Source organism: Alosa alosa, chromosome 1 (genome assembly GCF_017589495.1).
Source record: "Alosa alosa isolate M-15738 ecotype Scorff River chromosome 1, AALO_Geno_1.1, whole genome shotgun sequence".
Taxonomy (NCBI): domain Eukaryota; kingdom Metazoa; phylum Chordata; class Actinopteri; order Clupeiformes; family Clupeidae; genus Alosa; species Alosa alosa.
Window position 1 is genome coordinate 4,842,435 of NC_063189.1, and position 21,784 is coordinate 4,864,218.

The 21,784-nt window shown below is 41.8% G+C and overlaps 2 protein-coding genes across 2 annotated transcripts; both read left to right on the plus strand.

Moving 5' to 3' along the window:
• The first annotated feature begins 2,159 nt into the window (after positions 1–2,159).
• On the plus strand, positions 2,160–6,709 carry LOC125297285 (procathepsin L-like). Its single transcript, XM_048247564.1, has 8 exons — positions 2,160–2,259; positions 2,401–2,543; positions 3,132–3,338; positions 3,495–3,686; positions 4,189–4,348; positions 4,702–4,807; positions 5,685–5,782; positions 6,505–6,709. Exons 1-8 carry the CDS (start codon positions 2,160–2,162, stop codon positions 6,522–6,524), a joined length of 1,026 nt encoding a protein of 341 aa, XP_048103521.1. The 3' UTR covers positions 6,525–6,709.
• Positions 6,710–8,662: 1,953 nt separating this feature from the next.
• LOC125297242 (procathepsin L-like) lies at positions 8,663–16,111 on the plus strand. The gene is made up of 8 exons (XM_048247466.1): positions 8,663–8,757; positions 8,850–8,954; positions 10,899–11,041; positions 11,167–11,373; positions 12,974–13,165; positions 13,599–13,764; positions 14,580–14,685; positions 14,926–16,111. Exons 2-8 carry the CDS (start codon positions 8,855–8,857, stop codon positions 15,023–15,025), a joined length of 1,014 nt encoding a protein of 337 aa, XP_048103423.1. The 5' UTR covers positions 8,663–8,757; positions 8,850–8,854; the 3' UTR covers positions 15,026–16,111.
• Positions 16,112–21,784: the final 5,673 nt, after the last annotated feature.

Below are 21,784 nucleotides of genomic sequence, written 5' to 3' on the forward strand. Positions count from 1 at the left end.
ACTATGCCCAGGACGCGCACTGCGCCTCTACATGGATAGAACTAAAGAGTTCAGGTGCTGTGACCAACTGTTTGTGTGTCATGGGTCAGCCTCACGGGGCAAGGCCCTCTCCAAGAGCAGACTGGCACACTGGATAGTGGAGGCCATTGAAATGGCCTACAGGAGCCTTAAACTGGAACCACCCGTGGGGTTACGTGCTCACTCCACACGGGGGGTGTCATCTTCATGGGCTCTCTACAAAGGCGTGTCGGTGAACGATATCTGCAGGGCAGCATGGTGGACTTCCATCCACACATTTGCCCGGTTTTACATGCTGGATGTAACCAAATCGTCTGTTTCACGGGCCGTACTCGGTGCCAGCTTCACCGGTACTTGAAATGTATGCACAAGCACTTGTTCTCTTCCCCTTTATGGCCATACACTGTATCACCATACTCTGGATGTCCTAGCCCATTATTGGCCCAGCACTCATATATGACCGCAGGTGCCCTCATATACTGTGATGTCACACGTACGAATGGTACCTCCTGCCTCGACACAGATGGTGCGTGATTGGACACGGTCCCATGAGTAATAGGTCGCAGTTCCTGCGATAGGGAACGTCTGGGTTACAGCTGTAACCTCGGTTCCCTGAGTAGGGACCAGACCTATTACTGGTCTGCACTCTGTGTCTCTGCTGAAGGGCTCAGCGATAAGAAGACAGAGGGGTGGGGCGTCAGTAGTATTATAGTAGCGCCAGAGGGCGGGCTCTAGACTGACGCTTCCATCTGCCATTCGGCGTGATTGTAGTACTGAGCTTCGATTGGATCATCTGGCGATCGATCAAGTCCCATGAGTAATAGGTCTGGTCCCTACTCAGGGAACAGAGGTTACAGCTGTAACCCAGAAACATGTTGTGAAACATGCTAATGGCATGTCAGCTTATGCAATCTAAGTGATTTCTAACCCAACTCACATGCTTAGCCACCACAAATGTAAGTTTCGTATTGTTGTCATCATCTATACCCTTGACCAGAATCTACGTATAGCCTTGTGCTGTAACAACCCATTTAAACGGCAATATGTTATGTAAATAAAGGTTGTAATTACAACCTTTAATGCCTTGATACAGTATTTCTGACAGACATCTACAATGTATTTCTGTGTTTGTTAAGAAAGCCGGTTATAATATTGCAATCATATATGAACAGGAATATGACACTTTCAGAATGTGTGAATTTGAGTTGAAGGTTAAAGAACAAACCACTAATAAAAACATTTAAGACTTGTGACCTGAAACTTCAGAGAACAAGGCTCTAATCAGTATAACTGAAAATGTAATAATTCAAGGAATTCAAGTTCTGCTAATACAACACAGATTTGACACATTGTGTGATTTGTGCACATATACTTAACCCTGGTGATTTCTTGTAAACCATGTGATTCCTGACACAAATCACATGCATCACCGACTGCTGCTGAACTTATGTGTACCTTTGACAGATGTCCTCTTCCTTATCTATCCTGACCTCTTATTATGAGCACAGTCAGCACAACACGAATGTGTAACACAGTCCATTAACACGGTTGATAACAACCAAATCCCAATAACCTACTGGGTTGTTCTGTCACTGCTAAACTCACGCACCGCATCTGCAAGCTCATCATTGTTAGAGGGCAGGTAGAGATTTGATTTTGCGTAGACAGAGCATTCACTTTCCGAGCAACATTATGGAAACATGTTGAATTGTAAGTCTACTTCTAGGTCTAGTGAATATCCCAGTTTTTATTTAAACATTTTTCTTTTAGAAGTTATTCTTATATTCAGACCGCAAATCATTTCGCGACCCCTTCCATATTCTTGGCAACCATCCATTTCTCAGCATAATTAAGAACCAGAGAAGGAAGTTGAGGTCACATGGATACTGCTGATTTAGGAGCGCAGTGAGGTTAAAAGAGCCCCTGCATCCTCTACATAAAAGTAGAAAAGTCCGTCTTTGGACACTTGCTAATCAACCTGCCTGTTGTCACCATCGAAAGATTAGGAATTCTTGGATAAACGGGTAATAACATTCAAGCTCTCTCTTTCTGCCTCTGTCTCTAATGCACACACATACAGTATGTTCAAGATTTGAACTGTTCTGTAATTTGTCATGTGTTGTTCTTGTGTGTGCTGCAGCATGAAGCTGTTGATCATCGCAGCTGCCTCTCTGGCAGTGGTGAGCTGTGCCAGCCTCTCTCTGGAGGACCTGGAGTTCCACGCATGGAAACTCAAGTTTGGTGAGGGGGCAAAGATAGATTTTCTTTTATGTTTTTGTAATCAATATTTCAACACATGCAATTGACAAAAAATAACTGCTATAAAGAAGCATCTTTTATGTAAAAAATCCCTCTCTCTCTCCTGTTCTGTTTGGTCCACAGGTAAATCCTACAGGACCCCTGAGGAGGAGACCCGGCGCAAAGACATCTGGCTCTCCACCCGCCGCAGGGTTCTGACTCACAACATCCTGGCTGACCAGGGCATCAAGACCTACCGCATGGGCATGAACCACTTCTCCGACATGGTAGGATATGGTCTAGTTCTCACAGAATAACTCAAGACAAAATTCACTACACTCTTAAAACGAATGTATTGAAAACAACACAACTTGCGTTGTTTTTAACACATCTCTGTGTCCAGATAGGGACAACACAGTTTGTATGGTTTCCTTTTTTATTTGTTATGGTATGGATGGTTATGGTATTAGCAGCCACTTTTGTCCAAAGTGACATACACATAAAAACAAAGTTAAATTTAACAGTAAAAAAGTTGGTAAAACTACATTAAGGAGAATAGCAATAATAAACAACAGCATCAATTCAATTAATAGCCTAATGAAATTACAAAACTACTTATTCTACATAGGTAGAAGAGGAGCCCAGAATTATAATAGGATAACAGAAATTGCTTTTTTAAAAGAATAAAAATAAACTAAATATTTGTTACACAATATGTTGAAAATAACACAACTTGCGTTGTTTTTTCACACATTGCTGTGTCCAGATAGGGACAAAACATTCGTTTTAAGAGTGTATGGTTGTCTCAATCATTGCGATTGATTTCAAGACTTTACTGGTTTAGTTTTCAAGAGAGAATTCCTCTTATTTTACAGGACAGTGAGGAATTCAAGGAGAATGTCCTCCTCAGGAACATGATCCCTTCCAATAAGACCAGAACCCTGCCCCACCGAGCCGCAAAGCCTTCAACACCTAAAGGGGGCGCTGTTAAGCTGTCTGCCTCTATGGACTGGAGGGACAGTGGATGTGTCACGTATGTCAAAGACCAGGGGCAGTGTGGATCCTGTTGGGCCTTCAGCGCGGTTAGTGTGAATGTGTGTGTATGTGTGTGTGTGTGTCTGTGTGTCTGTGTGTGTGTGTGTGTATGTATGTGTGTCTTTGTTTGTGTGTGTGTATGTGTGTGTTTGCATGCATTTGTAAGGATATAATCTAACTTGTCATGTTATCATGCAATCCAGACAGGTGCGCTGGAGTCCCACTACTGCATAAACTATGGACACCTGTACGATCTGAGTGAGCAGCAGCTGGTGGATTGCTCCTGGTCCTATGGGAACAAGGGCTGCAATGGAGGCTGGATGGACTCCGCATTTCAATATGTCACTGATACCGGAGGGGTCGACACCGAGGGCTATTACCCGTACGAGGGAGAGGTACGATATTCACATCAACTTCTTCCCTAGACTCCATGTGGTATGAGATATACACTGATTCAAAGGTCCAAACTGAACAGACTCTGGGAGGGAAACAAATGTAAATACATTTTCTTGTTTTTTTCAAAGAAGCGTTTTGATATACAGTAATTACCAGCACAACGCTTGTTTAGCATATATACAGAGCTATAGGTCTATGTGTAAAACCTCCAGAACAAGGCATCAGAGTATTGTTCTATATCTCATGCTGTGATGAGTATTGCAATGCCTTTATAGCTTCATATAAGACAGATATGAACACTGTACAAATCTGAAATTACAATTAGGACTAATTCCTTTAGTTCAAGTTGTAGAGGAAGCTGTTGATAACATCACAGTTATTTACAATCATGTAAATAAACTCAAGAAATACAGTGTTATTCTAATGTAGACAATCTTGATGTTGGGCAAATGTAAGACGGAGGTATGTTCTAGCACGTTTCCTTATTTCATTATCTATCAGGACGGAAACTGCCGCTTTGATCCAGCTGGTGTTGCTGTGACCTGCAGGGGGTATACTGATGTAACACCCCAGGGTGATGAATCTGCACTACAGAGCTATGTGGCCCAGGGACCTGTGTCTGTGGCCGTGGATGCCTCAGACTTCCAGTACTATGACTCCGGTGGGTTGCCTCATATACCTACTGTTTACTGCTAGAACTATGACTCCGGTGGGTTGCCTCATATACCTACTGTTTCTGCTGGTTAGCAGTATCTATCTATCTATCTATCTATACATACCATCATGAGACTCAGTGTAGAACGGTGGGTTTTGGAGTTGGATGAATAGAGAGACATAATGATTTTGTTAATTTAGTGATTAATTGTTTTGATTGATTAATTAATTAATTAATTGATAAGATGTAAGGAGCCACAGAATATAATGGTGATCTGTGGAGTTGGATGGGTAGATGGACAAAGTTTCAGTTTTATTTTATTATTAAATAATTATTTGGTTATTAATTGTTTTGCACAGGTGTCTTCTACGACTCCTACTGCAGCAGCAGTAATGTGAACCACGCTGTGCTGGTGGTGGGTTATGGAACTGAGGGAGGTCAAGACTACTGGCTGGTGAAGAACAGGTAGGCTGAAACCACTCATCATTGGAACTCAAATAAAATCAGGGTCACACTTTACTTGGATGGTCCTGCCACAGATTATGTATCTACACCTGGTAATACTCTGATAACTACAATTTATGACTAAGGTTAAGGTTGGGATTTGGATTTGGTCAAGTTGCTGTTCAGTAATTGTTCAACAACAATTTTACATACTGATGGCAAATCAGGAAACAGGCTTTATTCTATCAGGGAAACATATCAAGGGAGAGACACACGTTGCACCCAAAGGATTCACCTGTATCTCTAACTAGAGAAAGAGGTATCCTAGCTTTAGTGTGTTACAAACAAAGGGGTTTGGGGGGGGGGGTCTTTAGCCCTGTATGAATTATGGAACTGAACAGGAGTGGCCTCAGGGGCAGGTATTCCTAGAGGGTCGTTAATTAGATGTACCTGGCCAAATGTTACGCTAATAAAGTAGTGTCTGAGTACTTGGAGCAGTTACTACACTACTCAAGGACAATGGTACGGTGTGAAAGCCACAGATTCCTACACACCCAGTATAGATAAAGAGGCACTCGGAACCAGCAGAAGAGTTTAGGAAGTCAGGCTAAATCTAAACCTACAGAATGCATATACCAGAGATACAAATGGGTATAAAATCATAAATGAACATAAGAAACACACAGTATGTACATTTACAGGAAGGATTCTGATTCACAACTCTTTCAATCAATACTGAACTTGAATTTTTAACAGATGGTCTGCTAAGCACCTGTGGACGGACTATTCAAGTAAAGTGTTACAAAAATCAGTGCTATCTTATAGTGTTGAATTGCACAAACTACTGGACACAGAAGTGGTTGCAACCACAGTCACCATCTCTCATATGTGTCTCTAGCTGGGGCACGTCCTGGGGAGAGCAAGGCTACATCAAGATGTCCAGGAATCAGGGCAACCAGTGTGGCATCGCGTCTTACGCTTCGTTTCCTGTAATCGGATGGTGAGTCTTGGCATTGTGTCTTACGCCTCTTTTATAATGGGTTAGTGAGTTGGTGCAATAATGACTTACATGACGCAGGTTAGTGAGTTGGTGCAATAATGACTTACATGACGCAGGTTAGTGAGTTGGTGCAATAATGACTTACATGACGCAGGTTAGTGAGTTGGTGCAATAATGACTTACATGACGCAGGTTAGTGAGTTGGTGCAATAATGACTTACATGATGCAGGTTAGTGAGTTGGTGCAATAATGAACATGACTTACATGAGTTGGTGCAATAATGACTTACATAGTGAGTTGGTGACTTACATGGCCTTGAGTTAGTGAGTTGGTGCAATAATGACTTACATGATGCAGGTTAGTGAGTTGGTGCAATATTGACTTACATGACGCAGGATTTCAGACACTGCAGGTTATCTCAGGCATTTTTCAGTCTCCTCTCAAATTGCAGTACATTCATCTGTTTATGACAGATGCCCCAGCGCCTTTTAAAATGTGGAATAATGAAAACATTAGACACAGTAATGAGAGATCAGATTGGTCTCCTTAGTCCTTCCTTTTTAACGACAGTAATCACAGTAGTCCGCACTATTTAGGTGAGATTTGATGAGGCTGAAACACACCTTACCTCTAGAGAGAATCGTTTGTGAAAAAGTTAATATTTCACTAAGAGCTAATATTTCACTATTTTCATTATTTTTCTGTTTTGTCCCACAGAGGCCACTCGGGACATCTGAAGATAGCTTTAAGTTCGCAGCATGCACTGTTTCATCATGCACAATTTATTTTGAACAGGATATTAGATTATTAAAGTGTATTAAAGTGTATCAGTGTCATTAGTGCTCAGTGCATTAGATTATTAAAGTGTATCAGTGTCATTAGTGGTTAATGCAAAAGGACACGTTGAAGTGCATTAACTGAATAAAAACACTAGCATAGACCAACAGTGTTTGATTCTTTCTCTGCACTGTAATACACAAACTGACAACAAAAACAATAACAATAGCTCAATATTTCTGTATTGCAGTTATTTAGGGTCAAACACTAGTCTACCTATATTTCAATTGAAAACAAAATTCCAGCATTCAAAATTCAAGGCAAAAATATATATTTTTTCTAAATGGCTGTTCCATGTATATATTTGTTTGCCAAGTAATATTCAGCCCAATAATTTTCAGTGTCACAAATTCAGCCTGCCAAAATTCAAGTCTTGACATTGATGTCATCACCACTTGGCTCGTAGTGAGCACAACATGAAGGGGAGACCACACCAAAGCATATTTTAACCAAAAGTATATTTATTAACTGAGATATTTATAAAGTCAGTACGTGTAAGGAAAAGCAAACTGTCGTGTAGGTCAGCATGCGGATCTGTAGTGCAAAAGGTAAAGGAGCAGTGCTGCACCCAGCCCTGCCGAGAGTGTGCTCACGAGTGCCCTGCCGAGAGTGTGCTCACGAGTGCAGTGCCGAGAGTGTGCTCACGAGTGCCCTGCCGAGAGTGTGCTCACGAGTGCAGTGTCAGAGAGAGTGTGCTCATGAGTGCAGTGCTGAGAGTGTGCTCACGAGTGCAGTGCCAGAGAGAGTTAGCCAGCTGAAGAACACTGATTTTATCCACCATCCAATTAGGCCATCAATTAGCCACTTCAGTAGACCCTCCAGAGCTCCTCCTGCAGGCCAAGAGAGGGACAGACAAGAACGAGCCACAAACAATTTCATGACCAGCAAGGGAGGAAGAGGCAGACCCAGCACGGTAGAGCTGAGGCGTCACATTGACCACCAGGAACCCAGATAGTGCAGTCAGAATGGTCAGTTGAGTGTAGAATACTGGACACTGTGTGCCCTGGACAGCCGTCGTCTTGTCTATGAAGTGGAAATGACTTGCTCATCTCACTGTTTTTCGATGGCGATCAGATGATGCTGTGTTGTTGCACTGTAGTTGACTAACCTGGCTAGGAACACACGCCTACATGCCGTTAGTCACGGGCTGCGGAATAATTCAGTCACTAACCAATTTGTCTGCTGCAGCTCAACCTTGTTGCTGGAAGTTAGCCTACAGGGACTATTTTCAGGTGCTGCGTGATATCATTGTGCTGCTGCGCCCATGGTGTTCCTTGATTATTACGCTGGAATGAGAGTAGGCCTACAGTTCCATGTCAAATCAGCCTAGAAAATGGCCACGTTTCATTTTCCATTGGTCTTATTACACTTTCTAACTTGAGAGGAGAGAAGTTTTAAATAGGAAAATTACCAGAAATCTTAGTCACTTTTAAACGTGATGCTAGCACGCGAGAAGCTAATGGTCTAATCAGATACAATGATCTATGCTAGGCTGGAGTTATGGTATCGCCAGACTCAGAGAACGCCTGGATGAACTTGAGAAAGGTAAAAATCACTTGTTTAACTCAAGGGGAGGTGGAAAATGAGTGTAATTCCCCAAATGGTGGAATATCCCTTTAACTAATATATGCCTTAGCCACATCAGGCGGTGTGATTTGCACATGTTCCCCACCACATGAATGCCCAAAACTGCAACCACAATACGTGATGTGTTTGTAACATTGTCCTTGTTTCCTCTTCCTGATGTGATAGATACAGTTTACCACAATCCATAACAATGGCTTATTACGATGTACTTCAACACAATACACATTCATGTTTTGAACATAACAATTAATGATTCATAATGATGATATCTCCAACCCCTAAACCTTCTCCCAAAACACAACATGTCTGCGCATGTACACAGAACCACAAGAGGGGATAAAAGTTATCACAGCCCTTACAGGTACAGTCGGATCTTCCAAACAGAAGTGAAAGCTGTGGTCATGTGGACACGGCTCTTTTAATGCTAAAGAGAAGTTTAAAGATCCTCTTTGAGCTCTTGGTCTCCAGTCAGAGAATGAAGTGAGTTGTCTCTTTGATCAATTCATCTGTCTCATCATCGTTTACCGAAGACTTCATTCTTCAAAGGTAAAAGGCTTCAAATTTCACAAACACACACACACACACACACACACACACAAACGCATATATGAGAATTAACCAGTGATTCTTTTCTGTAGGCAGCATGAAGCTGTTACTAATAGCAGCTGCCTCTCTGGCAGTAGTGAGCTGTGCCAGCCTCTCTCTGGAGGACCTGGAGTTCCACGCATGGAAACTCAAGTTTGGTGAGGGGACTCAAATGAATCAGTTTTCTATTTTTTATATCATGACATCAGTGGAGGTGACAAATTACTTAAGTGTAATCAGTTTAATCACCTCATTAGGTAATAACTACTGCTTGCTATTACCCAGATAGCAAGAGGCTGGCGGACCACTGTCGGTCTACTGGGGGCATAGCTGGCGGTCCGCTGGAATTTTGCTCATTGGTTCTCTGGTGGTCCGCTGGTGGGTTGCAGACAAATGGCCCAATATATTGCCACTATTGGTCTAAAATCTTTTTCATTTGTTCAGTTATAGTCCATACATCATTTTAATAAACATTTAATATAGGCCTATTTTCTTAATATCCATGACAATTTAAAATTAAAGAGATAGTGGTCCACAAGTGGCACGCCACCGGCAGCATACCACCAGCGGTCCGCTGTCTGCCAATCTGATTTTACTATTTGGGTACTGATGGGCAAAATGTAGTGCGCTAAGCTACAAGCTAAATTTGTGCAAGACGTCCAGTCCCCTTAGGTTAAAGTAGGTTCTGGACTCAAAAAGACTTACAAGATGAACATGCACATGCATATATACCCATTAGAGGGAGTACCTGTCACATGATGCAGGTGATTAGCTAAAGTGCAAAGTGTCTCCACCAAAGTGCAAAAGTACTTATGAAAATTAGAAGTCGGTAAAAGCAAATGGATGCAGCCGGTTAGCGCTTTGGACTTGTAGCCGGAGGGTTGCCAGTTCGAACCCCGACCATTAGGAACGGCTGAAGTCCCCTTAAGCAAGTCACCTAACCCCTCACTGCTCCCCGAGCGCCGCTGTAGCAGGCAGCTCACTGCGTCGGGATTAGTGTGTGCTTCACCTCACTGTGCGTTCACTGTGTGCTGAGTGTGTTTCACTAAATCACGGATTGGGATACATGCAGAGACCAAATTTCCCTCATGGGATCAAAAGATTATATATACTTATACTTATACTTTAAGCTTCATTTAGCTTAGCTCACTACATTTTCTAAGTAGCTTGTCCATCACCTACCCCTAACCCAAATGACGTCAGTGTAATCAGTTGAGTCACCTCATTGGTTGATAACCGTCATTGCTTGCAGCCCACTGCCTGCTCACTGCAATAACTTTATACAGAGAATACCGGTAATCTTCTATTAGTCTGAATCTTCTAAAATCTTCTAATAGTTTGATTGACACTCTACTGTATATACCACACATTTTATGTTAGTTTGCACAACTAGAGATATATTTAAAAAAAATCCATTTTATGTTTATAGCATTTCATTTGACATGTTTAGTAATTTGAATGTTTAGATGTCTTTTTACACCAGTGGTCTCAAAAGTCCCGGCCTGCAAGACCCCTTGGTTGATTTCTATTGTAATGAGCCTGCATATCAACTTCGCGTTTTGTTAGCTGTGTTTGGCAGCCAACTAAACCATCAAAAGAGTTTATCACAAGTGAATCAACAGAGCTGTTCCTCACAACTACATGTTAGCCAATCTTTCTTCCTGAAGAAAAAGGAAAATGTTGACCAGAAGCAATGGCAGTTTCAAGAAAAGTGGACAATGTGACGCATCATTCAATGATGAGGCAACAACCTTTCTGTTTTGTACAGAGCCTGAGGGGTGTCATTGCAAGATTATTTTGTATATCGAGAGAATGTGCACACATTTTACTAAATTGTGGGCTAAATTGTTTAATATATAATCTCATTTTACTAGATTGTGTGCACAATTAAGTAAAATTGTGCACTCGTTTTACTAAATAGTGTGCTCATATTACATAAATAACAATGAGAACACAATTTAGTAAAATGAGCACACGTTCTCTGAATATAAAGTACACAAAACATATCCTGCATTGACCTCTCTAATTGTCTATCTGTCAATCAATCTCCACACAGACTACAGAGAATAAAGCATGTTTCACTCTTCGTGTTTACCTGATAGGTAAGGTGTACAGGACCCCTGAGGAGGAGGCCCGGCGCAAAGAAATCTGGCTCTCCACCCGCCGCAGGGTTCTGACCCACAACATCCTGGCTGACCAGGGCATCAAGACCTACCGCATGGGCATGAACCACTTCTCCGACATGGTAGGATTCGCTTATCAATTGTAGAATAAGTTAAATGCTAATCATGCCTACTATGGAGCTTTCCAATACGCCTGGTCTTGGTCAGTCCACGCTTCGTCACTGTATACTGTCCTCTTCTTTAACAGGACAACGATGAATACCATAACACTCTCCTCCTCAGAAACACACTCCTTTCCAATGCGACCAAAACCATGGCTCAGCTTGGTAGAACACCCTCCAAACAGAAAGGGGTCGCTATGCTTCCTAAGTCTGTAGACTGGAGGACAAAGAGTTGTGTGACTCCTGTCAAAGACCAGACTCAGCAGTGTGGATCCTGTTGGGCCTTCAGTACCGTAAGTTACCGGACATACAAACAGTAGTCAAGTCAAGTCAAGTCAAGTTTATTTATATAGACCCTTTCAACAATAAAAACAAAAACAATGCTTGAAAGTTCTATTTGGTTCCCAATCTTCCTCTGCATTAAAGGTGCGATTTGTAGGATTGTTACCGAACATTCTGCAGGCCAAAATCAAAACATTCTCAAGACTACCAGACGCGAGCCTCTTCTGGGTTGCCAGATGTAATGAAGACTTAGCTAACGTTAGTTGACCTGCAGCTGCTTTAACATTTCTCCAACCATGACCCAGTTACAAATTACGGAAACAGTGAAAACAAAAAATACCTCTCTAACCAACGTAACATATTTAGCTGAAGTTAGCGATGCAGATGAAGTTTAACCTAGGCTACCTGTTGTGGAGAAATATGGCCAGCTCTGCGTCAGACTTGATATTCTTCGTTTGACAAAGACGTCACCATCTCAGGAAGCTCCTCCTCCTCCACTTAATTTGTTTCTTGTTTTAATTTTTGGAAATTTGCCTGCCTCTCGTAAGCGTTCATGACTACAACTGACAGCTGTTGACAGTTGGCCTTTGCTAATTTGGCAACCCAAATAGGAGGACGCGCTAGCCCATTATTATTACGCTATTCTAGAATTAATCGTTCAAAACATAAACGAAAATTCCAAGAGATTCCACCCCGTACAGTAACTAATTTTTTTTCATGGGTTTTACGGGGTTTTACGGGTTAGAGTAATGTTGTCAAATAAAACATTACTTCAATTCATCGTGTTTCCTTACTCTCTGACAACATATGGTGATCATTTTTGGAATGGTTACAGTTTATTTTCCATTATTACCTACATACTGGACCTTTAAAATAACATATGGAATGTTAAAACGGAAGCCTTGTGGGGCCAACTATGATGCTGATAATGGAACTCTCTTGAAATGGTCTATTCATAGGTGCCATCTACAGTGACTTCATGAGACACAAACGAATAGCGCATTTCATACACAGAGGTCATTCAATGTGCTTTACATAAACAAAACCAAACAATAATAACAAATAAAAGCATAGAAAGGCAATATAGTCAAAGAATAGTTAAAAGGTAAAGATCATTATAAAAAGAAAACATAAAACACAAGGTAAAATCATTTAAAAATAAAGAATAATTAGTAAGCAAAAACAAAGGCAAAAGTAGTAAAAAAGTAATAAAAGACAAGGTAGAATAATAGCAGGTGATTTTTATCCAAAGTGCTTTACAGTACAGGTTTACTTTTCCATCAGAATATGTAACTGTAAGTTGCCGTGGTGGAACAACAGTGACGTCGTCGTCACCTGACATTCAGTACCACGACCCGGGTCCGTCCTGGTTTTGAACCCACTTCTGAGAGTCTGTGTTATTTTGGATAAAAGTGCTAAATTCTGCTAAATGACCAGATGCTTTGCATGACTTTAAATATGTTTTCCTGGGTATCTACCCCATGGTGATGGTGTTGCTAGCATATGGCTGTTTCACATGAGCCACTGAACAGAGTTTGAGGAAATGCGCTTGAGGGATGTGAAGAATGGAGTGGTTTTGCAGCGATGTGTCTTTTGTTTGTTCTTATCCAGACAGGTGCGCTGGAGTCCCACACCTGCATATATAAGGGACGCCTCCCCTCTCTTAGCGAGCAGCAGCTAGTGGACTGCTCTAGGTCCTATGGGAACGAAGGCTGCAATGGAGGCTACATAGACAGGGCCTATGAGTACGTCATCAAGACTGGAGGAGTGGACACTGAGGACTCGTATCCTTACGAGGCAGAGGTACTATAACAGATAATGCACTCTTCATTTGGATGTTCAGTATTATTTATGGTTGTGATATTTTGGCCAGCTGCAGATCTAACTCTTAAATCCAACCCTAAAGTAAGGTAAAGTAAAGCACAAAATAGTGCATTCTCACAGACCTCTCAACCTGTTCACTTCCCCAAAACAGCTCATTTACTGTATTTCACATGAAGTACACTTTGTCTGTAGGAGTAGGCCTAGGGGAACAACATATTTTTACTGTGTATACAGAAATATAATGTGTATTATTATTATTATTATTATTATTATTATTATTATTATTATTTCTATATTACAAAAGAATGCAATAAAGTATTATGAAGCAATGCTACATGTATTTTGTCACAGCTAGTTTTAGACTGTGTAGACTGGGCCATCTGCTAACAAGGCAAATATGAATGCCTCTCAGGATGACACCTGTCGCTTTAAGCGCTCGGCTATCAGTGTGTCCTGTAAAGGCTACACTGAGGTGAAACCTCCAGGAGAGGAGTCCGCTCTGCAGGAAGCTGTGGCCAACGAGGGACCCGTGTCTGTGGCCATTGATGCTGAGAACGACTTCCGAAACTACCAGTCTGGTGGGTCCTGTTGTATATTTACATCATAGACTTAAAGGTACGGTTTGAATGTTTACAATGTTTGTATGGGTGGCAGGTCCTTCAGTGCCTTGGCCCCCAAACTCTGGAACTCCCTCCCCCAACCCCTTCGTGCCTGTCCTTCTCTTCCTTTCTTCAAAGCACATCTCAAGACCTTTCTGTTTAATGATCACTTCTCCACACCCAACACATAGTTCCATACAGATAACTTGTCTTTGTTGTATTGTTTTGTTTGTTTGTTATTGTGTTTCCCTGCCTTTGTCTCTGTTGTATTGTTTGTTTGTTTGTTATTGTGTTTCCCTGCCTTCCTACTATGTAAAGCGATCTTGGGTTTGAGAAAGGCGCTATATAAAATAAACGTATTATTATTATTTACATCGTAGCCTTAAAGGTACAGTTTGTATATTTACACCGTAGACTTATAGGTACAGTTTGTATATTTACATTGTAGACTTAAAGGCACAGTTTGCAATTCTACTGTGAGGTTGTTGATGCTTGAGCACATTAGCCAAATTCAATTCAAATCAAATCAAATCACACTCCTGTCCTAGCCTGACGAGCCAGACCCAGATCAAGATGTAGGGTCTGGGAACTCACCATTGGCAGCGCTCAATCCGAGGGGCGGAATAAACGGTTGTCTTTCAAATTCCCTCTGCACGCAATAGGATAGCGCTAAAACTCATGAGTCCCATGCGTTTTCACACCAGCGGAGCTAGTTGGCTAGTTCAAACTTTTGCCAACCGAGTGGGAGGACTTGCCTAAAAGGACTGCCTTGCCTAATGAGCTGATTTGCACAGGTGTCTATGATGAGCCTTCCTGCAGCAGAACTAGGCTGAACCATGCCATGCTGGTGGTTGGCTACGGAACTGAAGATGGCCAAGACTACTGGCTGGTGAAGAACAGGTAGGCTGCAACCACACTGATCAACTCAACCCAGTCCCACAGAACTGTGTAGAGACGTCTTGGACCCTAATCTGACCGATGTGCAAAGCCATTAGTGTGCCGTGCATATATATTTTATTTAGTTATATACATAAAAATGGAAGCATGATGGACAATAGACTTAAATCAATTCAAATTAGGCCATCTAATCACTGTTTTATATTAATAACCTTGTTGACATATTCAATTTTGTTTGTTTAGCTGGAGCACTTCCTGGGGAGAAGATGGCTACATCAAGATGTCTAGAAATCTGGACAACCAATGTGGCATTGCCTCTTATTGTTTCTTCCCTCAAGTCTGATGATGAGTTGGTTTATAACATTGAGGACATTTCTGGAATTTATTAACTTGTTCATTAATCACAAGACCAGACATCTGATTAACAGGAGATGCCTCTACCTCCACCACATATACTCTAAGGCTATTTTTTCAAGCGTATCTTTGGATAGATCTGAGAATGTATAGGGCATGCAGGAAGTTGAGGTCATGTTCAAAGAAGTTCATCACCTCATGTGACAAACTCAGGGTTCCGGTTTCACTTACAGTTTTCCCTACAGAGAAATATGACGACACTATAGCTCACAACGCCTAGTCCACTGGTCATGTCATACTAATACAGAAAAACAAAACAATTATTGCTGCAATTGTTTGTGCTTTTATCTATCAAATTTGATTTAGCTTCAAGCAAACATGAAAAGAGGAGTTTCAAAATATTCTGCATATGGGGAACTGGCTTGATTATTTGAAGATTTATTTTTCCTGTGTGTGTGTGTGTGGGGGGCGGGGGGTCTTTAAGACATGAAGAATGGTGTGAGGCACTGTGGGTGTCCACATTAATCAATAATTGTTGTAGATTTGACACTGTTACTGAAATAAAATGTCCACAAATACACACTTTTTGAAGTCATAAATAAAATATGCAATATACACAAATGTGATCATTGGTAGCCTAGAGAACACACTCAATAATCCAATGAGGTGTGTATGTCAGCTTTTGCTTTGCATCATACACATTTATCCTCCTCCAAATTTCCTGCTTTGATGAGGCAGCCCTTGTGTGACAGCTTATGTCTACGTTTGTCTAGACTGTTTTTAAAAAGGCTACGATAGAGCAATGAGTGAGTGAGATGTGAAATGAATGAATGAGTTAAAATGGGTATCTGAAGAAAGTCTTCATCTGAAGAGCTGCCCATTACTTTTGTTCATTTCGTCATGAATGGACATATACGTATGAATTCCATACGGCTTCTGAAAACCTCACATGACACACCAACACCACAAACTCAACTGTCATGTGCTTATTCTTTGTGTGGCTTCCTCTTTCGCCAAAAAGCATTATTTCAACAGAATCCTCATGTCACGCCATGTTTACGTTACATACTGCTTGTGTGGAATAAACATAAAGTCATCTAAATATCATTGGTAAATCCAGATTGATTTATGAGTGTGTAACGTCCCAGGGCCCTTTAATTAAACAGGGATTTCATGGCTTCTCCGTTGACATCAGGCCAGGATGTAAGGGACAACTCAAAATACTCAAAACTGGGGTATAGGGAGTATTTATGAAGTGCAAACAAACAACGTGCCCTCATCAGAATCAAACCTAGAGCACTGGGGGTGGAGCAGTGATAGAGCACTGGGGTAGAACACTGGGGTAGAACACTGGGACAGAACACTGGGGTAGAACACTGGGACAGAACACTGGGGTAGAACACTGGGGTAGAGCACTGGGACAGAACACTGGGTTAGAGCACTGGGACAGAGCACTGGGGCAGAACACTGGGGTAGAACACTGGGGCAGAACACTGGGGCAGAACACTGGGTTAGAGCACTGGGACAGAACACTGGGGTAGGGCACTGGGGTAGGGCACTGGGGTAGGGCACTGGGGTGGAGTACAAGTGCTACTCTTTTCATTGCAGTGTTGGGGGTATTCAGCATGGACTGGGCACAGGGTTGGGGGTATTCAGCATGGACTGGGCAGTGGGCACAGGGTTGGGGGTATTCAGCATGGACTGGGCACAGTGTTGGATATTCAGCATGGACTGGGCACAGGGTTAGGGGTATTCAACATGGAGTAGACTGGGTAAAGTGTTAGGGGGATCCAGGATGGAGTAGACCAGGTACAGTGTCAGGTTCAGGGGACGTAGGAGAGGCAGAGGCTGGCCTGGTCTGGGGAGACGGCATGATGGCAGATGCCCTTATTGGGTGAGACACGGGGGTCTGAAGCTACCTGATCTCAGTCAACCTTGATGTGAGTTGTGAACATTATAACAGCCCCTTTAAGGGAATACTTACAGTATTGACATGAGGGCTACAGTCAAACATTGCTTTTAGAAGGCAAACAATGCAGAACTAGCAGTTCCTGCACAGGATGCGAGTCAGCAAATCATCACTTGCATAAGCTAGGTTACACAATCGAAAGTAAGACTTCATTTTTTTAAGGATTCATTTCTTCATCAGCTTGAAAGACAGGAGCCCAAGTGGAAGTGGTGCAGCAGACGTGGCATGGGTGGCACATGAAGGGTTAACAGGCCTCGGAGACATGTGCTTATGTGTTTACAAACAACATGAAATATACAGTAGGACCTCTAGGGGGCGCTGGAGCGCCACTAATGGGTCCCAGCGTGGCTATGGCTCCATGGGCCTGGAACCTCAGGGCCATTTGGCGTATAGGCAGGCGTATTTGTTTCGCAATGTGCGTGTAAAATCATTGCGAGGTATGTACAAACAGGACGAAATGATGTAAAAGCGCAAACTGCCTGTCGCGGGAGCTGAAAGTGGCAGATTGCGTTTGTCATGTCATGCATATGCATTCATGGGAGGATCCAGGGAAAGTGGGAGTTTAGCGTAAAAAGATGGGAGGGGAAGAGTAAAGAGCGCCTAATTATGTATTCCGCGGTATGTACAAAGACTGCTCCTGAAAGCGCGCCTATTCTATTCCTAAATACTTCCGCCTTGTAAAAGCAGGTGTTAATCCAAATTGTAGTTCAATGCGTCAATAAGAGAACCTTTCAAAGACAACAGAATCGCTATTTAGAACACCAGTTTTTGTGGTGAAAGTATTTGTACTACCAAAAGCAACCTCAACTTTCCCGTCATTCACTTAAAACGTTCCTACTTGCTAGATTTGACCAATCTTCCATAGCCTACGTGCACAAGTTTGAGTAGAACTACTGATCTTCATTATCTCCCTGCTTGTTTAGGATACATCTTATCATGTATAGTATTATTTCATGATCGCTAAACGTTTGATTCTTTTTAATGTTGTCATCAGTTAACTTCATTCAACTGCGCTTGTATGTAGGCGCTGCCATTCAGTTGTGGACGTTGTGTTTATGGGCGGAGAAAGGCAGAGAAAGGGGCAGTTTACACTAAGGATTGAACAATTGATAAATACGACGGAAACTTGGGTCTGACAGCGTTCGCAATCTGCGGTCTGTCCATGCCGCTGATAACGCTACGTTCGCAAATGTACGTACATCTGGCCCTCAGTCTTTTCCCTGACACATACATGAACTGCTTTCTCATTTGTGTGTCTAAGATCCCAATCACATCGTTAGATAACTCCTTGCAGCAACCTTGTAGTTTGTGAAAGAGTGAAAACAATTTCCCACCTCTTCATACAGAGATACATACAGCAGATATGGCAGATGAGTAACCTGGCTCCGCCCTCCTATATGTACTGGCTCCGCCCTCCTATACGTACATATATGGCAGATGAGTAGCCTGGCTCCGCCCTCCTATACTTCCGCTCAATTTTCATTTTCCTTCAGTTAGTGAAAGAGTCTGGATATTTCCAGGCTAACAGATGAGTCCTGAAGACTGAAAATAATCCTTACTTCAGTGACCTATCATTACTTTGGCAGATGGGCAAGACAAGCACTGATGCCTAGCCCAGTCCTACGGTTGCTGAGTGACATTCGAATGAGTTGACGGTCATATTTACGGAGCCCCTAAGGGGTCATGAGTAAAAAAAATCTAAAGTTTAGTTTCATGTGCTCACGTGAAACTTTCATGTGCTCACCTGAAACTTTCATGTGCTCACGTAAAAATTTCATGTGCGCACATGAAAGTTTCACATGAGTACATGAAGGTTTTGTGTGCGCACGCAAAACCTTTTCACATGAAAGTTTCAGGTGAGCACATAAAAAATTTCACGTGAGCACATGAAACTAAACTTTAGATTTTTTTTTGCCCATGTCCCCTTAGGGGCTCCGTACATATTCAAATTTGCAGTGGTCTCTTATGAATATGACCATCAACTCATTCGAATGTCTGCTGCTGGGGCCATGTAATCACAGTCTTAATACACACTACAGTATTCTTAATGTAATGACAGTCTATGAAGTGTGATCTGTGTGATAGAGTAGAGTAGAACAGAATGGAAATGGACTGTATATTCCAGGCTTTCTCTGAAATATTTGGGATCACTTGATTGGTATGAAATATTCAGTTGCTCTACACATAGCAACACAGGGCCACTAACCATAAACAGACATTCCAGGAGCACTAGATCCTCTCGTACAGACTCCAAACCATGTGAAAATGACCATGACCAAAATATCAAACGGTCACCAGTTCTACTACTATTACTGCCTCCTCCACCACCACTGATCCGTCTCAGAGGCAAGTAGTTACAAGGCAAGTAGTTCATTAAAAAAGGGAGAAAAGAGTCTGGTAAAAAAAGGGCCTGACCACCACAGACCACTAAAATAGTAGGCTAGTCGAACAATTTTGCAAATGAGAGGACTTTCGGTTTAGTTAAGGTAAAAGTAGATTTGTGTGAACTGACTGAGCTATTTCTCAGCTGATTTCTGTTGACTCCACTTCTTCTAAAATGCAGATGAGTTTGTGTTTCCCACCACATAATTGCATGCATCAGTTAACAATGGCCTCAGAGATCACATGTGTTTCCTCTTCCTGACCGCCTCTTCCTATACTAAATCATTAAATCAAATAATCAGAATCAGCTTTATTGGCCACGTTTGCGTAAACAAACAAGGAATTTGACTCCGGTTAATCTTTGCTCTCAAAGTACAACACACACTTAACATATAAGAATACAAATAAAAACCATAAAAAGAGTAAAAGAATAAAAACAGAACAGTAAGAATAAAAACAGAACTAGAAACAGAACAGTAAGAATAAAAACAGAACAGTAAGAATAAAAACAGAACAGTAAGAATAGAAACAGAACAGTAAGAATAAAACAGAACAGTAAGAATAGAAACAGAACTAGAAACAGAACAGTAAGAATAAAAACAGAACAGTAAGAATAAAAACAGAACTAGAAACAGAACAGTAAGAATAAAAACAGAACTAGAAACAGAACAGTAAGAATAAAAACAGAACAGTAAGAATAGGAGGACAGTAGAATGAAGGACAGTAGAATATGACTATGTAGAAGAATAAATACAGTATGTACATTTGCAAATAAAAAAAACATAAAAAAGAATAAAACAGAATAGAACAGTAAGAATTAGGGCTGTCAATCGATTTCAGGCCACAGATATAACCTAGGGGACACAATGAAAATAAATTAACACTCCCCTCAATGGCAACAATTATTTCTTTGCATTGATGTGCGACTATAGAGTTGATGAACTCCGGTGATATGCAAATTCCTTGCTGCAGACATTGCAGAGGACTTTATTTTCAACACTTTATTTTTATCAACACCATCAGGCCGTTTTTTAAAAGTAAATGTTCCAATCAATGATCTAGGCAGCACATTTTATTCTCTCTCCTTCATTTTACAGTCGAATGGTTACAGACTAGAACGGCTCGGGGGTCAAAGGTCATATGGAATCGATTAATCTGCACTAATTTTCTTAATCAGTTATTTTTTCTCAAATTAATTAATCGAAATGAATCAGTTATTTTGACAGCCCTAGTAAGAATAGAATGACTAGAATAAAGGGCAGTAGAATATGTCTATGTATAAGAATAAATACAGTATGTACATTTGCTAATGAATAAATAGACACTATGGGTGGTATAGGGTAATGCATTGTCACTGTCAAGGTTGCCAAGTCGTGGACACCTCAACAGACACAGGCAAGATGCAATATACAGTTGAAAGGAGGGTGGGAATATTGCAATATCAGTATAGACTGAGGTTTAAGATTAAATATAAATATAGTGCAAGGCTGTTCAGTGCAATGGTTATATATTAATAACAATACAGTAACTGTAAGGTTGAAGTACACATGAGGTAGATGAGCAGAACAGTGTTGATTGACTTTGTTCAGTGTAAGGGTGGGGGCTGTTTCTGAGTGTTCAACAGAGTGACTGCATGGGGGGAGAAGCTGTCTTTGTGTCGGCTGGTTTTGGCAATCAGTGCCCTGTATCGTCTTCCAGAGGGAAGGAGTTTGTGACTAGGATGTGAGGGATCTGTAGAGATTTCAGCTGCCCTTTTCCTGACCCTGGACCGGTACAGGTCCTGGATGGAGGGAAGGTCAGCTCCAATGATCCTCTCTGCAGCCCTAATTGTCCGTTGCAGTCTGGCCCTGTCCCATTTGGTGGCTGACCCAAACCAGACAGTGACGGAGGTGCAGATGACAGACTGAATGATGGCTGAGTAGAAAGTGATCAGCAGCTCCTTAGGCAGATTAAACTTTCTTAGCTGTCTCAGGAAGTATAACCTCTGCTGGGCCTTTTTTCTGGATAGTGTCAATGTGGAGTGACCATTTCAGGTCCTGTGAAATGGTTGATCCCAGGAACCTAAAGGAATCCACCTTGGACCCTGTGTCGTTCTGAATGGCGAGGGGGGTGGGGGGCAGTCTTCTTGGGGTTAAGCTCTAGGTGGTTCTGACTGCACCACTGGACCACCAAAACATGTTTGAATCCAACCCACTGTAATGTCCTGCCACAACGCCCCCCCCAACCCCTTCTCTCCTCTCACTTACTGCCTCTTGTCACTGTCCTATCTGAATGCAAAATACCCCCCACCCCCACCATCATCAAGATGTTATATTTAATATGTTACATCAATTTGTGTAGATGAGCAATATCCAGCTTCAGGTTCATATGTCCCTTGAATCTTGTATTCAAGATGCA

Coding starts and splice junctions, on each gene's coding strand:
- LOC125297285 (XM_048247564.1), top strand. CDS start 2,160: ATGAAGCTGTTGATCATCGCAGCTGCCTCTCTGGCAGTGGTGAGCTGT. Junction 4,808..5,684: donor TACTGGCTGGTGAAGAACAG/GTAGGCTGAAAC, acceptor ATGTGTCTCTAG/CTGGGGCACGTCCTGGGGAG. Junction 5,783..6,504: donor CGCTTCGTTTCCTGTAATCG/GATGGTGAGTCT, acceptor TTTGTCCCACAG/AGGCCACTCGGGACATCTGA.
- LOC125297242 (XM_048247466.1), top strand. CDS start 8,855: ATGAAGCTGTTACTAATAGCAGCTGCCTCTCTGGCAGTAGTGAGCTGT. Junction 13,166..13,598: donor CGTATCCTTACGAGGCAGAG/GTACTATAACAG, acceptor AATGCCTCTCAG/GATGACACCTGTCGCTTTAA. Junction 13,765..14,579: donor CTTCCGAAACTACCAGTCTG/GTGGGTCCTGTT, acceptor TGATTTGCACAG/GTGTCTATGATGAGCCTTCC.